The sequence below is a fragment of the Ahaetulla prasina genome, chromosome 2 (genome assembly GCF_028640845.1).
Source record: "Ahaetulla prasina isolate Xishuangbanna chromosome 2, ASM2864084v1, whole genome shotgun sequence".
Lineage (NCBI taxonomy): Eukaryota > Metazoa > Chordata > Lepidosauria > Squamata > Colubridae > Ahaetulla > Ahaetulla prasina.
In genome coordinates, this window is record NC_080540.1 from 67,188,970 (window position 1) to 67,207,027 (window position 18,058).

The 18,058-nt window shown below is 40.1% G+C and overlaps 1 protein-coding gene across 4 annotated transcripts in view; it reads left to right on the top strand.

The window, feature by feature from the left end:
- Positions 1-301: 301 nt before the first annotated feature.
- WNT7A (Wnt family member 7A) overlaps positions 302-18,058 on the top strand; it is a 56,780-nt gene continuing 39,023 nt past the window's right edge. Inside the window, exons 1-2 of one of the 4 annotated variants that reach the window (XM_058170725.1) lie at positions 302-1,568; positions 3,624-3,850. In XM_058170725.1, coding sequence (XP_058026708.1) covers positions 1,498-1,568; positions 3,624-3,850 — 298 coding nt within the window. In that variant the 5' untranslated portion in view covers positions 302-1,497. Of the gene's footprint in view, positions 1,569-2,271; positions 2,573-2,638; positions 3,184-3,623; positions 3,851-18,058 lie in introns of those variants that run through there. The other 3 variants (XM_058170728.1, XM_058170729.1, XM_058170727.1) reach the window with 3 other exon arrangements.

The window sequence follows — 18,058 nt, forward strand, 5'->3', positions numbered from 1 at the left end:
ATCCCTCAAAGGACAGTCGGCGGAAGCCGGCCGAGGACAAAAACAGGGGGGCAGTGAAGGTCTTTTTCTTTGGGAGCTGCTGTCCGAGAGGTCTAGCAGCAGCGGCAGATAAGGGTCCCTAAAGGGTCCCGAGCGTCAGGCTTTCGGCAGCAGCGCTGAACAAAATTGACTTCAAACTTCCTAGGTTGCATTTCGCGGTGCTGCCGCTGATGCCACCTCCCTCCCCCCACCCTCCCCGCCCTTTAGTTAGTTAGGTGATGCTATGCCTCTTGCGGGGGTGCATGGGGTGAAGCCGAAGCAGAGCAAGATACAGGCGCTGCCAAGTCAGGCGCAGGCTTCAGCCATCCAAGAGGCACCCCTGCAAACTTGCTTCCAGGTGCTTCGCGCGCAGAAGGTGGTGTTTTTCCCTCCCCTCTGCAGGGCTCGCGCGCTCTCCTAGACAGGTAGAAGCCGCGCGTCCACCGCCAGGGAGAGGCGCGCTCCTCTCCCCCCCCCACCTCTCCCCAAGACGTGAGAAAATCGGTCAGCTTTTGGGACAGTTCAGAGACAGGAGAGAGGGATGGAGGGAGTAGGGAGAGACGCCAACCTGAACCGGCAGAAGAGAGTGGAACTTGATAAAGGGAAGCTCGCCGTCAGTATCTGAAGACAAGAAAAACTGAGTCTCGCTTAGAGGAGGCAGCTGGAGGTCAAGATTGGCTCCCGTAGCTGGGCGAGGAAGGGAGAATCGACCAGAAACTAATTCGGTGTTTAGGAGTTAGAGAATTGTCTCGCGAAAGCCCTTCTTTGCTGCAGAAACTCAAGAGAAAGAGAGAACGAAGCCACTTCCAACAACTCCGCGATCGTTTATTATGATGGCTTTGGGGGCAAGGCGGGAGGAGAAGGCGAACAGGTGATCGGTGCGCGATTCTTTATCCCGCTTCCACCCTCGCCCCCACCCCAAACCATTTAACTTCTTTCCCTTCCCACCGCCACCCCACCCGGGCTGGACTACTCCCTCCTTTCGAGAACACGCCCCGGTATGCTGAAGGAGAGAGAAAAGCGTTCGAGACACTAAGGCTGAACCTGCGGGGAAATTCTCTCGAGTTGCTGCTGCAGCCGCGCCGCCGTCGCCGCGACAGGGAGAGGAGACGGGAGTCCTTTACATCCTTCCCCGCGCGCGCGCGAGCTTTCCAGGGCTGCGTGTGACAGGCATACAAATCCGGAATCGAGAGGGAGCGAAGAGAGACCCAGTGGAGGGCGATGGTGATTGCCTCTTGGGATTTACAAACACACACCGCTCGCTCCGGGTGGCTCCGAGCGCAGGAGGGCTGGACTGTTTTGTCTGAGCTACTTTGACCTGGCGTTGCACTGTCTGAGACACCGAGAAATCCACCAGGGCGCAGAGAGCGTGCAGGGGGGCAGGCATTATCACCAGTACTATTGTTATTTTAAATACTTTAAAAAAAAAAAGACATAACTTTCGCATGTTGATCTGAAAGCCAACGGCGATCGAGGAATATGAACAGGAAAACCAGGCGCTGGATATTCCACATCTTTATGAGCCTAGGGATTGTCTATATCAAAATAGGGTAAGTCTCTCATTCTCTCTCTCCTTCCCTCCCTCCCTCTCTTTTTCTCTCTCCCTCCCTCTCTCTTTCTCTCCCCCACCCCCATTTTTTAAAAAGGCAAACATGCTGCGGTAGCTCAACCTGTCCAGACCTGTGCTAGCATTTAACTCGGGGGAAGTCTGAAAGGGTTCCCTCTCCGTCTCTCTCGCTCTCTCCAGGGTGAGGCGACTATTTTTGCTGCTCTCGTCCCCAGAGAAATTCTAAATGTGCGTCAGCTCTGGGGAAAGGCGAAAGTCCTCGCCTGGCCAGACGGGAGGCATGACCAGAATGGCAATGAGCTCCAGGCAGGGAAAACAGGCGATTTAGGGCAGGATCCGCGGACCTTGGTCCTTTTTACCCTTTCTGGGTGTCATTGCCTGGCCAATGAGGGGCCTGGACCGAGGCCTGCTTTTGGTACCCAGAAAAGGAACTGGGCAGCGCTCTGCGCCTGGCCACCGACTCCACGTTGTCTCACGTGCCGCGCCTTAGTTTCAGAACTGAACCCGCATCCCAGAGCCGAACTATTTCTGTGCGGAGATCGCTCAGCTGAAACCTGCGCACAGATTCAGTAGTTCTTCGGGGAGCTGACTTGTGCGGGATTTCGGGCCCCACTTTGATTCTTTTTCCCACCGCCGGCGGCGGGCTGAGCAGTTCCACCTCAGCGCGCTTCCAACTGCGTGCACAAAAGTAACCTGGTTACCTGCAACCAGCTCCCAGTCATTTCAGAGGCTCTCGTTTCTAACTTCGCCGCGCCCAGGTTACTTGCGTTCTTCCCGTTCAAAGAACCCGCCTACGAAGTGCCGTGAAAAGAAACCACCCCGCCCGAAGGAGTTCACGGCCAGGGTTAGGATAGAGCCTCCCCGTCCTTTGGTACCGTCGGAACAAATCCTGTTGGGAAAGGAGAGCCCGTGAAGGGAGAGCCTACTCGCCCCCTGGCCAGGCTTGGGATCATCCCTAGCGCTAACTTCGTGAGGTGGGACTGCCAGGTGCGTGGGAGGAGGCCTACTGCTCTCGGGGTGGGGGTGGCGGGTGGGGGGGAGGTGTATTTTCGAGGCAAGGGAGAAGGTTGTGGAATTCCCACGCGCCGATATTTGGAAGGGATTTAGAAGCAGGATCCTGAGCACCTCCCTCCCCCCAACCCCAGTCTATGCTTAGACGGGTTGCTAGTTGTCTTAAATGGAAAGAGAGGCCAGGAGGATGGCCACGCATTGGCACCCCTCTCTTCCTTCTCTCTTTCTCAATCCTGTAAGCAGGACCCCATCCTTCTTCCCACTTAGCGTCTTTCAAATACCCTGGGCTATCATTTCCCCCAGTTCCCAGTCGCGCGATTCGTTGCATCTGGAGGGCCCCCGGTTGGGGAAGTCCGGAATAAGAGAGCAAACCTCCCCCCCCCTTACACCGCACGAGGAGATTGGGAGAGAGAAGGGAGGCGAGGCTCTCCTGGCTGTTAAATTGACCCAGCTCCTTTTTTCAGCGCCGTAGTCCGGAGGGACAGCGGACGCCGGCAGACGAAACAGGCGAGCCGAGCCGCGCTGGGCTGGTGTTCTTGGCCTCGGGGCTGGTGGTGGAGCAAAATGATGCTTCTGGCCCTGCTGGAGTATGTGCCGGATGGTTTTAGGGACACTTTTTACTGAGGGCGCCGGAGAACAAAGCGGGGGGGGGGAGAGCAGGCTGGTCGGTTCAGTGCCCCTTACCTATTTCTGCGAGGGTGGGAGTGGGTGGGGGTGGTTAGGAATTCCCCCCGCCCTTTCCCCCACCCTTGGGCTTGCTGAAAGCTCTCTCTCTTAGACAATCGGTGGAATAAGCGGCTGTCGAGCCTTGATGGGCAGATGAGCCGCTCGGAGGGCTTAAGCGGCATCCGGGCGGGCTTTGATGTTGAGAAACCTGCCACTTCCACTTCGTACCGAGGGGCGCCTCAAAGAAGAGCCTTTTAGAGAATCGATTGATCCCGACTCGGATGAGATGATTCATTATCGCTCTTCTCCCTTTCTTTCTTTCTCTCTCTCTCCCTCTCTCTCCCTCTCCTTTTCTTCTTAGGGGTCTTTCTTCGGTCGTGGCTTTGGGAGCCAGTATCATCTGTAATAAAATCCCAGGATTGGCTCCAAGACAGAGGGCTATCTGTCAGAGCAGACCCGATGCCATCATCGTGATCGGGGAAGGCTCCCAAATGGGAATCAACGAGTGTCAATTTCAGTTTCGCAATGGTCGGTGGAACTGCTCCGCCCTGGGCGAGAGGACCGTCTTTGGAAAAGAGCTGAAAGTGGGTATGTTACCTCCTCCTTATAAGCTGTTCCAGGGGTGAGCCTGAAATTCACTCAAAGGAGAGTCGTTAGCTAGGGAGATAATGGAGCAGGACCAACTGTTCAGGGAAGCTACTTTCAGGGGTAGTTCTGAAAACCTTGCTCAAAGCTTGCTTTTCTTTGCAAACATAGGTTACAAGGCGTGGCCTTTGGAAAAGTTGCCATTGTGACTTCACTCCCAAGTTTACCTTTTTTTTTAAAAAAAGTTTTTTTTCCAACTTTAAAACTTTAAAAAAAGTTTTAAAAGTCCATCCTACAGCAATGCCTCATTGGAATCAAGATTGTGTCCAAACTGTAAGGCTACAGCTGAAATTCTCAATGTGTGGCCCTCCAGATGCTGCTGAACTACTGCTGATACTAAGTCTAGTATCTATCACTTAACCATTTTGACTGGGAATGTCAGGAATGATAATAGAGCAACATCTGGGGAACTGACTAAAGCTTCCCTATTCTTAAGACAAGGGACTAGATGACCCCTGGTATCTCCAAATAAATATGATTAGGATTGAAATGATGCTATTAATAAGCTTTTGGCTCAGGTTTGCACTTTTCCCCACAATGTTGTGGCCATGATGCACTTAGATAGAAAGCCATTAAAGTATCACAGACAAAATTCAAGCAGTGCATGCTTTACAATTACATCACCAACCAGTTTCTAATAGTACTGAAAGATACAGAAGTTCTCTGTGTGAAAATGCCATTGGCACATTAAACGTAACAGAACTTTTCATAGTCTTTGTGTGACACATATAAACATCCTTCCAGCTAATAGACATTTCAAATTTGCATTCCTGGATCATAAAATGCAAGGACGAGAATTGAAGTGGGGAATGGTGTAAATATCATGTGTGAAAATAATCTGAAACTCTTGGTCAGCCAAAGTAGATAGTGGTTTAAAAAAAAACGAAGCACTCTTTAATTAATTTGTGATAGTCAGAATCAGATTTTAATGAAATGGTAGATGACAGTATTGATCTTTAATTAAATTGCCTATTATATAGTGGTTTAATTGTTGATTCATATTTAACAGTGCTATACATCTGAAAATATCACTTTACTTTTTCTGTTTTCTAAAAGATTGCTTATTTATTCTTGTTGTTATTCTTGGAAGTCTTTGAAGTTGGTATCTGCCACTTGTGTCCAAGAAACTTTTCATTCCATGAGGCTAATTCCTGAACCATGTCAGCAGCCTGGGTCCATCAGTAGGAATTAATTAGAGATAGGGGTGTTTCATGCTGAATAAAGAATGGTTATGTTTGCAAATGTCAAACGTTTATTTGATATCCAATTCAGCAAAATTTGGAAAGTTTCACAATAGATTACATTTGAATAAACAGGAACGTCCCAAATATAGGTGAAAATTGAAATTTGGGGACCTGTATGTGATTTGTCATCAATAAATACCAATAGTTATACTGTATAGACTTCTGTATGAAATAGTTAAGCTCTTTCAAAAACTAAGTGCACTTTTTTGTATACAAATGTGAACTAGTTAGGGACACATGACAAATTTTCCTAAACAGATGTTCTTTGAATATATTTGATTGTTAAACTGCAATTCCCACGATTTCCACCAAGGTGGATCAAATATAGTGGCCATGCATAATGGGAAGGAATTTGAAAGGTACCATGTTAGGGAAGGGGCTATATCCTAACTAGGATTTTATTTGGGTTTATTTTTTTCATTATTATACAACGGAAAGTTTAACTTTAGAAAATCAGTGGATATATTTCAACACTAATGTGGCTATCTTTGTAGAAGTATTGCTATCTGTATTGACTTACAGCCAGTCAGTCTTGAATTCCACCGAAATGCATCTACAGGTAGTCCTTGACTTATGATCACGATAAGTCAGATTTTTTTGTTGCTAAGTAAGGTGGTTGTTAAGTGACTTGCACCCAATTTTATGACCTTCAGCGAATCACTATAGTTTTAAAATGAATCACACAATCATTAAGTCCATCAAGTTTTCCCTATTGACTTTGCTTGTTGGAAACTGGCTGGGAAGGTCACAGATGTGATCACATGACCCTGGAATGCTGCAGCCTTCATAAATACATGAACTTTTTTTTTGATACCATCGTGACTTCAAATAGTTATAAGTTGAGGATTATGTGCACTTCATTTACTATTAACTTATTTACTGAATTATATACAGTGCAGACCCCACAAGAAATAATTCTTTAATTTGATGCTTCTGAGTAGATAGCATGGATGTTACTTATGCTAGTGCCACTTTTCAAGGAAGAATGTGGGTTTAAAAAATCATAGCTGAAAAACATTGCAGATTTTCCTTAGTACTTCCATTGCAGTTAATGACAACTATTGCTAATGATTATTTTTTGTGTAACAAAGCTCCCTGTTGAGTACATGTGAGGTAAGGAATTCCTTGAGAGCATCTGCATTCTTTTCTCTTTAGACATGAAGTGTATTTGTTTGCTGTTCATTATTTCAGCCACTTTCTTGCTTATGAATAATCAGGTGGATGCACTGACTTTCTTTATTTGGTAATTTAGCCTCCTCCCACCAATTTAGCATATGAGAAATGTAATTATACAATGACTTCATTTTAAATGTGATGAAGTTGCAATTCAAACAATGCAAATCATTCCATACAAACCATGCAAATCATTCTATGGTTTGTAACACCAAAAGATTCCTTACATGTTATTTTCAACTGACAAGACATGCTAAGGGCATGGTTCCAAACATGTAATTGTATGATGCTTTTAATCCTTTATTCACAGCTGTTATTTCTAACAGAGATAACATGCTTACATCTATGTCCTCCGATTTAAGTATTCTTGGAAAGAAGCCAGTTAAAGTTCAAAGAGGATTTGGGAGAAAGAGCATTGACAGAGTCCTATAGTAGCCTAAGGGGCAGAATATAAAGGCAACACTAAGAGGAAGGTGTGTCTAAGATGCATGTTGCTTTGATTTGCTGGAAGAACTGATCCAAACCCATTTAATCTTAATTCACTAATACTTAAATGTGCATTAAAGTCAGTACAGCACTGTGAAAAGTGTATGTTCCTTATATGCTGAAATGATTGTACTAAGGACAACCTACAAAAATAATGCTTTTGGCAAGTTTATCTTAAATAGATGTATGAATACTCCAGATTGCAACAGAAGTTTAAGATCTTCCTGATTTCTGAAGTCATGCTTTATCTTTCAAGTAGATAGTTCTAGGTTCACCAAATGTAGCATTCCTGTAGAGAAAACCTCAGAATAATTACACTCATTAAAACATTTTTAAAATATCTTCATGTATCTGTCTTGTGATTTAGAAGCTCAGACTGACTGCCTTCTTATACGTATATGTTACAATTTTATTTTTTATGGTTAACATATATATTTGGGTCCTAGAAAATACCGCTATAGTGAAAGGTGAAAGGCTTGGAGTTTGTTAGGAACTAGAAGCTATTGGGGATAGTGTGAAAATTATTTGTTAGGAACTAGAACCTAGAAGCTATTGGGAATAGCGTGAACAGTATCACTTACTTGACCAACTCTCTGCTATAAGTGAAAGGGAGTTCCTTGTCACCCTTTGAAGAACTTGGAAATACAGAATAATGCAAATTTCCAAGTTATCAAGGTATAGCATAACCATGTGGATCGGGGCGGGTTCTACTTATCTTTACTACCAGTTCGCAATGGGAGCGCGTGTGTGCGCATGTGCAGAAGCTTCTGCGCATGCACAGATCACCCATGATGATGTCATGGAGGGTGGGCAGAGCCTCCTGCCTGTTTTACTACCGGTTCTATAGAACCGGACCGAACTGGGGGCAACCCACCACTGATATGCATGCTATAATCTCTTTCTCTTTCTCTTTCTCTTTCAATCTCTTTCCACTTATGACTGTATGACTATAACTTGTTGCTGGCAATCCTTATGATTTATATTGATATATTGATCATCAATTGTGTTGTAAATGTTGTACCTTGATGAACGTATCTTTTCTTTTATGTACACTGAGAGCATATGCACCAAGACAAATTCCTTGTGTGTCCAATCACACTTGGCCAATAAAATTCTATTCTATTCTATTCTATTCTATTCTATAACATCTCTGAAGATTTGAAGAAACATAATCTATTTCTGAAGCAACACCACCTCAAGACAAATAAACAGGCTTGTATTCTTTATAGGCACCAATCTTTCATTCCTGTCTGATTGATTCCCAAGTTTTTATCCCTTTTACATCTTTCTTAAACATCCATACAGCTGAAAATTTACCATCAGATTCTCTGCTGCCTTGTCGTGAGTTTGTCACAGGATTTTGCGGATGTACGGTACATTCGTCATAACCTCATTCCTAGCATGATGGTTTCTTCTCTTTAATTGCCAGGTTTGTTCAGTTTTCACTAAATTTGAGTTACCTTCTGCTTAGGGAGCATAAAATGGCTATTAGGGATCCATCTGGGACCCTAACCCTTAGGCTAGAAAAGTATAATCTCTAATTAGCAGTTAATTAAAGATTTTTTAAAAAACTTCTGTTGACAGCAAATTTTAAAAGAGCTTCCAATGATATCATTGGAAAGTGCCTAAAACATGAAGAGTTGTTGAAGGATGGGTTGTTCATTCATAATGTAGCAAATCTGCTTACCTGCACTATATTGTTTTATTGAGTAAAAAGAGCTACATGATGAACAACCACAATGGACACTGGAATCTCAGTTGCTAAGCAAGGTGGCCTAGTGTTTTGCTATCATTTTAAAGCAAATCACTGCAGTTAAGTGAATCAAATGGTCATGGAAATGAATCCAGCTCTCCACACTGCTTATAGGAAATCAGCTGGGGAGGTTGTAAATGGTTATCACATGATATTGGGACAACTGTCATATACATGCCGGTTGCTAAATGCCTAAATTTTGATCATGTGACCATGTGGAATGGATACTATGACCGTCATAAATGCAAGACTGGGTGTAAGTCACTTCTTTTAGTGCCATTGTAACTTTGAATGTTCACATAATAAATAATAGTAAGTTAAGGACTACTTGTACAGTATTTGAATTTTGGTCTATGTGTATGTTTTAAGTAATCACAGTAGAGACTCTTCAAATACATTTTCTGAATATTTCAAAGACAATGCTTTGCATCTTGGTACATAATCCTTCTTCCTTGCCCTCAACTCAAAAATATGTTCTCCAAGTGGATTTATTAAAACAAAAAAAACCAAAGGATACAAAAACAGGAATCGGTAATCTTTCAAGCTTGGTTCATACCTTTGGATGGGTTTTCTGAGTTTTTGAACATTAAAAACGTTCTCTTCATTTTGGTTAGAAACAAGAGTATATGAGGCAGCTGGATCTTGCTTCAAGGAAGCTTCTTACAATGTGGAAGGGACCAAGTTGAGCGAGAAGTGTCACTTGAAAGTTTTTTCTAGTGTTTTCAGTGGTTGACATGTGCAGGAGCCTCTGTCAGCCACCCGAACCACAGATGAGGCCGCACAGTGACACGAAAGGAATCAACATGGCTGTTGGTTTATAAGTATGTATCAGTATGTGTTGTCTGGCTTCAATGCTTCATGCATTGAAATGAAGCCTCCTTAAGAGCCTTACAAAACCCTAATACACAGACTGGAAAAAGTAGAACAATGGTAGGAACATTATCAGTTATGTAAGTCTATCTCAATAATCCAGGATTTTTATGTTCATTTTGTGAGTCAGGATCAGAGGAGAAGAGTGTACCTTGTAGAATTATCCAGTGCTGTTAGTCAATCCTCTATTGGGCTGAGACTGATAGATGGAGTAGGGCAAAGGGCTGAAGGTAATTGTAGGAGCAGTGCAATTATTGAGTGAAGAACTCTGTGATATACCTACAGTATTCTGTGAGATATACCTGTAACCCTACAAGGGAAGTTTCTCCTGACCTCTTCCCCTGATGCTTCCTAAATAAGGGTCTCACCTTCTCAAGCTAGGTAATTTGGCATGCAACTGCTCAAAAGTTTGACTGAGCAGCTAGGGCACTCAAATCTAGGAAGATATATAAATGTGGCCTTCATAAACTCTTTTCCAAAGGTACCATTTATTTTTCAATGAATAAGTCTGGAATCTAGAGAGTACAGCTGAATGGGAATGACCGACAGTTCTATATTTTCAAAACAAATTGAGTTCCTAACCAATCAATATAGATTATGTTCTTGTTCCTTGATTTACCTTTTGACTGATCAGAAGTTCCTCATGACAAATGTCGACATTCTTGTGTAACTACCTACCCTCAAAACAACGCTATAGAGCACTGCACACTAGAACAACTAGACACAAGAACAGTTTTTTCCCCAACGTCATCACTCTGCTAAACAAATAATTCCCTCAACACTGTCAAACTATTTACTAAATCTGCACTATTAATCTTCTCATCATTCCCATCACCCATCTCCTTCCACTTATGACTGTATGACTGTAACTTTGTTGCTGGTAATCCTTATGATCTATATTGATATTGATTGTTTCCTGATTGCTTATTTGTAGCCTATGACTATCATTAAGTGTTGTATCATTAAGTGTTGAATTTGTACCCTACGACCATCATTAAGTGTCCTTGATGAAGGTATCTTTTCTTTTATGTACACTGAGAGCATATGCACCAAGACAAACTCCTTGTGTGTCCAATCACACTTGGCCAATAAAAATTCTATTCTATTCTATTCTATTCTATTCTATTCTATTCTATTCTATTCTAACTTGATCAGCATCTCAGAAAACAACCATTAACTGAAGATCTAATTAACTGACTTTATGACCAGATATTTTATTATTAAATGTTCAGTTCAGTATGTAATCTGCTATTCCATGAAGACATCTGGATTCAAGAGAATTTTTGACATTTAAAATTTAGATATTATAGAAAATATTTTGTGTTAGACAATGAAGAAAGTAGCTAATTAAAATTATGGAAATAAAGTGAGTTTTAAACTATGCCAAATATATCCATTTTTCTCCATCCACATGCAAAAGCTGCTCTCCATAGTCTAGTAGGAGCTCTCAGAAGGCTCCTAAAGTTTTCAAAATGCTTGAAGGGTTGCAAATCAGTTGCAGAGTCCTGTTTTGTTTGTTGGACAAATCCTAGGTTTAATTTCTATCCTAACTGGTTGTGGTTGGAAAGGACTCCAGTCTTTAAATCTATGCACAGCAGACATAGACACTACTGATCTTAATAGACAAATGCTTTTTGATTCAGTGAACGTACCAGTACTTTTCAAGTTTCTAATCTTTTCTTTCTACAGTTACATACTTTTAAAAAAATTTCTTTTATTGCATTTTTTTTTACATATCTCTATTACATATTAATGGATTTATGACTTTATTCATATAACTAGAACCAATATTCAGTACATTATATACATTCTATTTCTAAACATTATATACCTTTATGTACATTTCCATTCCTTATTTCTATTATCTATCCATTCACACCATTTCTCCCATACCGCATAATATTACAAGTCATCCTTTTCCTTTAATTCTAATGTGAGTTTATCCATTTCCGCTCAATCAAATATTTTTTGAACAACTAATCTCTCTGGCAGTATACTATCTTTCTTCCAATACTGCGCAAAAGCAATCCTTGCCGCCGTTAATATATGTAACATCAAATATTTTATCTTTGTATTATATTTCACCCTAAATATCTCCAGAAGAATCAATTCCAGTTTAAGTTCTATTTGACACTTAGTTAGATCCTGCAGCCATTTCTGTATCTTTGTCCAATATCTTTTCATTTCGGGGCATGACCATCATGAGTAAAAGAAGGTACCTTGTCCCTGTTTACATTTCCAACATTTTGGATTTGAATTTGGATACATCTTGGCCAGCCTCGCTAGCGTTAAATGCCAACAATAAAACATCTTATATTGGTTTTCCTTATAGGCCACAGATTTAGTTATTGTATAATTTTTATTTCAGATTTTCCCCAGTCTTCTAATTCTCTATTGTGTCCTATGTTTTTAGCCCAGGCGATCATGGGTTCTTTCACCACTTCCTCGGCCCTGTCAAAATTTAGTAAATAATTATATATTTTGATTATTAATTTTCCCTCTGGACCTACCAACATTTTATCTAATTGTTGTGGTTCTATACCAAATCCATATTCTTCTGTGTCCTTTTTATATCTAGATTATAACTTCTACAGTTACATACTTAACTGGATGTATATATAGTGCATTGTGGCTTTGCCCATCACTGAAAAATAGCTGTGGATGTTTATAACCTGATATTAGACTAATCCAAAAGCCTATTTAATAAATAAAAAACCCAGGCAAATCTAGCTAGCTTTAAGCTTGAGGATTGATCATTATGTTACTATTTGTAATAGTAACGTAATGATCAATCCTCAAGCTTAAAGCAGCTAGATTTGCCTGGGTTTTTTTATTTATTAAATAGGCTTTTGGATTAGTCTAATATCAGGTTATAAACATCCACAGCTATCCAAAGGAAAAAACAAGTCTGAAATTTTGCTTCTACTCCTCATTGGGGAAGATTGAGTTAGATTTATAAATGTCTCCATGGTTTTCAGGAAACCCAAAATAATGGTCACTGGCTTCCCAATGGAAAGTGCAGCATGAGGATTGAAACCCTGCCTCCTTTTACATGCATGTAGTGTGTTTGACACATGTTAAAAAGGGGTGAAGCTTCAATTGCCTGCTTGTGTTCTCCATTTTGAAGCCAGTGACCATTACTTTGGATGCCTCTGCTGCTTTTAAAAACTCTTTTAAAGATAAAGGAAGATATTTCTTTAATGAAAGAAATGTAAGGTAAAATCTATTCCAATTAATTATAAATCACACTGATGAAATTCTAAATTAATTTAGTTTATAATGAAATGCTTTCAGAAGAATATTATATGATAACCTATTAGCATTTGATGGATATGTTAACCAATGTTATTAGAATAATTGACCTAGGATGTGGGTCATATACCTATAGTAACTTAATAAGGAAACTTTAATTACCATTGTCATTCACCATACTGTTTACTATTTGGAGTTGATTTACAAAGTTGGATTGTAATTCCTGATTGATATGAAAATCACTACCTTATATCTAGATGCAGTTAACACTGACTCATTGAGTGTCATGAATGAGTGTAATAGTACTGATAATAACATACAGAATAAAATTTATCTTGCCCCATTGCACCAGATGAGAGCATTTATTTATGGAGTGTATAGCATACAATGTCAGGGAAATCTACAAATGCTAGATACAATACAGTCCTGAATTGCCTAAATTGCTAGTTTATTCTGTTCAGCACTTGCATGTCTATCCTTGGTGCACCTCAAGAGGTGAACTAGCTTATACCAGCTGACTAGAGGTACTCATGTTCCGGGCTTCTCCACCGATCTCGCCTCACCATGTATTGTGTTGCCTTGTGTCCAGCCAGGTCCAGCACCGGCTTCTGCTCTCTGCACTCATGAACACAGCTACGTTTTTCCCACTGAAGTGGTACCCATTTATGTACTTGTGATATTGCATGCTTTCGGACTGCTGGGTGGGCAGGAGCCAGGGAGCAAGCAGCAGGAGCTCACTCCATCTCAGAAAGCCAGACTCAAACTGCTGGAATACAGATCATTTCTGGCCAGCAATTCCAGTGTCATTAAACCGTTGTGCCACCGAATCCCCAGATGCAGAAGTAGCCTGCTGTACTGCACTTTAGCCACTGTGCCACCGCGGCTCTTACATTCAAGATCATTAAATAATTTCAATGGTAGAGAACAAATGGTTGAATTACAGGCAGTCCTCAACTTATGACCACAATGGCAATTGGAACCTCTATCGTTAAACAAGGTATTTGTAAAAGTGAGTTGCACCCAATTTTACAACCTTTTTTTGCTGCAGTTGTTAAGTAAATCACAGTAGTCATTAAGTGAATCACATGTGAAGCACATCTGGCTTTCCCCATTGACTTTTGTTGTCAGAAGCTGGCTCAGAAAGTCAGAAATGGTGATCATGTGACCCAGGTACATTGGAATCATCATAAATATATTTATTTTTATTTATTTATTTATTTAATTTATTTATTTTGCCAAATACATATTAAATAATATATATATAAGCATAAATTGAAAACATAAAATGAATACAACTAAAGGGAACATTGGGACAGGAATGGTAGGCACGCTGGTGCTCTTATGCCAGCTGCCAAACACTGGAAGTTTCTTCATGTGACCATGGCGAATGCTGCAATGGTTGTAAGAGTGAGACCCAATTTCTTTCCTTTTTCCTTTTCTCATCTCTGTTTGTAACTTTGAATGATCACTAAGCAAACAAATGATTGTAATTCAAGGACTCCCATATTGGGTTATTGTGTTCACTTAATGGTTTCACTGCAGGCAGTTCAGTGCACTGATGATGTTATATAAACTGATAATGAAATGTCTGCAGTAAACCAATGAAGCTCAGAGAATATGAAGAACCCGACAGGGAAATATTTGTAGAAAAAATATTATTTTCGCAAGATTGCTTGCAAATCCTAAACAGACTAAGGAAAATTGCAAAGAAATACACATTTTGGTGGAATGCAGGGGTGGGTTTCTCCGGTTCTGTCCGGTTCTATAGAGCCGGTAGTAAAATCGGTGGGAGGCTCCGCCCACCCGCCCTGACATCATAAATGATGGAATGTCCCCTGGTGGAATGTCTTTGTTTTTGAAAAAATATCAATTTCAGTGAACATGATAGATTTACAAAAACAAGAAAAGAGGAAAAAACAAACTTTACACATTTGCAAAACTGAAAACTAAAGCATTTAATACACATGTTACCCGACTGCTTTTCCTTTCTGACTTGTAACACCTGCACGGAGAATAATGAAGTAATGAGTGTGAGGAAATAAATATAAGTTTACTTTGATTTCAACAAGAACAAGATAGGCATGTAAAATAATTTATATATATAACATGGGGAAAAGGCATAAGGTGATGTTGGTATGTTTGTGGGGTTTTTGTTTTGTTTTTTGCATCCCAAAAAGTTTTCTTAAAAAAAAAAAACACCACCAAAAAACAGAAGCCAAGTTGGAAATTTGGCATGGAGTATATAAAAATTAACATGATACTTTTTGCCAAAGAGTCAATCTTCTAGGCAGTGACTGTCATAGGCAGATAAAAACATTGCCCCAAGGTCACTTTTACAGGAATTTTCATTTCATACCTGCCTTCAAATGTATCTTGTGAGTACATGTTTTAGAGAAACAAAGGATTGCATTACCATGCGTTAGAAGGGTTAGGTTCTCTAATGCTGATTAAAGTTCTGCTAAGAGTTTTCTCCAAAAGAAAACACAATTGCACAAAATGTATTCTGATGCTCTAATGGCACAGATAAGTTGAATAGTATTCTTGAGAAGCCATATATCAAGTCAGGATGATTTTGTAATTAAATAGTGACTTTTCTGTGAAAATACCTACAAGAAGACATTAACATGAAGTCAGTGAGCAGTAATATAGCACAGCTGCACTACAATTTTTGCCCGTATTATTGTTCTTCCTGCCGGTTATTTCAAAATGATGATGTTGGGTGATTATTATGAGACCTGTAGTTAATCCAGCACTTTCTATGCAAAGTGCAGGTACTCCTCGATTTACGACCACAATTGAGCCCAAATTTCTGTTGCTAAGTGATGCTTTTGCTAAGTGAATTTTGTGCCATTTTATAACCTTTGTTGACACAGTCATTAAGTGAATTCCTGTAGTTATTAAGCTAGTAACACGGTTATTAAGTGAATCTGATTTTCCCGTTGAATTTGCTTGTCAGAAAGTTGCAAAAGGTGATCACATGACCCTAGAACACTACATCCATTATAAATATGAACTAGTTGCCAAGCATCCAAATTTTGATCACATGATCAAGAGGATGCTGCAACGGTCAAGTGAAAAACGGTCACATTTTTTCAGAGCTGTTGCACCTTGGAACAGTCACTAAATGAACTATTGTAAGTCGAGGCCTACTGTACCTGTACTCAGCAGCTCTACTGGGTTGAATTGGGCCAATTCCCTTTTAAGTATGAAGGAAATGAATGAATTTACTGTAAGCATATAGAACACTCTGCTAGGTTCTGCCAGACATTTATTTTATCCTCTTCTTCTTTCCGCATCATGATGAAATGGGCAAAAATCTCATTCATGCATTCCAGTGTATAAAGCTGCATTGCTAACATATTTAAAAGGCAGTGGTCTTTCTTTTGGAGCTATTTTTCAACTTGATACCTTGAGCCTCAGCATAGGCTCCCCACCCCCATGCAGTCCAGGGAGATCCAGGAAATGTGGGAGGTGTTCTGCACCTTGCAAGATTTGACTGTTTATCAAGAGAAATGGGCATTTGATATTACTTTTGAGGCCACCATTTTTCATTGTACAGGTTTTGTTTAATGGTCATATCTATGCCCGGTAATGGAATTGAAGGAGGTAGATTTAGATAGTTGGAGAAAAGATGGTTTCTCATCTTCAATTTGCTGTTTATGAATTACGACTTCTATAAAGATGTGAAATAATGTAGTTCATGGCACATAATTGGCAAGCTCTGCTGTACTTTCCATCTTTATATTTTCACAATCATTGTATAATTCAGCACATGTCTCTTCAGATAACTCCCTTCCTGACCCTTGGCCTTAAATAGCAGAAAATGTAACATATGTTTTACAGTGAGACAAATACAAATTTGTCTTTTTTTATTTTCCAGAATACCTAATTTATGACACAGCTGGTTTGATAGTACAAAGTATTTTCAAGTCTCCAAGATTCTATGCATATTTACCCAAGTACTATGATGGCTGTATTACTATTTATCCTTCCCCTCCCCCCTCTTCTTCTGCATGTAGACCAAGAGCTTCGGCACTGGAGACAAATTCTTTGTGTGTCTAATCACACTTGGTCAAATAGATATTCAGTTGTGTTACATGGCATCCTTCTCATTTTGTTTCCTTAAATAGTTTAACCTGCTATTACTTTCTGTAACTAGTTGAACATAGATTTATTAAAATGGTGATACACTGAAACATGAAGACATTGTCTGTATCCCTATTGCTTCTATATTTTATCTCTTCTTAACTGATTTTAAACGTGATCATCCTCATCAAAATTTTGCATATCTTCAGATTCTATGGTACCACAAAGTCAGCTACATTCCTATTTTGGATGCTTGCCTCACACCTCCAAATCCTCTAGAGTCCTTTATATTATCTCAGTAAGCTGATTTAGCAAGAAAGTAAAATTGGATATGGACTATCAAGCGGAATCTCAAGACAGACTAGAAGAGCATTAGGCAAACAAACTGAGATTAGTCATGTTTCCTGTTAAAGGTAAGGTAGCATTTCTCAGAAAATTGAAATTCTGGATTTTATTTGAAAACAGAAGGCATACATTTTATTTAATGATGAAAAACTGTTTAGGATGCATGATCTCCCATTCAACAAATTAACCAGAGTTCCAAAAAGATAGTCAGAAAAATTATCCAGTGGTTTGAAAAAATTATCCAGAACTGTCAGGGATCCTTCTAATAATCTCCATAAACCAGCCATTTTAATGCCCCTTGTTCCTGAAGAAGATAAAAGTTGCAGCTGTTCTAAATCACTATCTATCCATCTCAAAGTGTCTGTTGGGTCTTTCCAAATATAGTTTCAGTATTTGTGCTTTGACATATTTTAACATACATGTATGAGTGTCTATCATGATGATCTACAATTCCACCGAAATGCATATCCCATCAAATGAAAGAGTCTTTCTACTCTACATTTTGAATATGATATGAACTTGCCACATATTTCTATTGGTTCTGTGGCCTCTAGAATTAGTGAAATCTTTAATCAACCTGATTTAAGTTTCCGGGGAATGTTAAATTACATTCTTTGATTGATGTAGGCTTTTCTCCCTGAAAAATCTTCAGGTTTTGCAGGTAGCCCTATAAACCTATGGAGACATTTTACTATGTCTCATCTCTGGCTCAGTTAAGTGATTCATACCTCAGCAGGCGCAACCTCTTCTTTAAATGTTAATAATTTATTAAAGCGTATTATTATAATTTAGCTTTTTGTGCTAAATTAAATGCCTATGGAGATTCTTAGTCATCCAGGCCATGGTTGTCCCAAAGCTGCTTTTTCAAAAGGCAATTGGATTTTTGTTTTCCTTAAAGACATTTTGCTTCTCATCCAAGAAGCTTCTTTAGTTCTTCTTCTT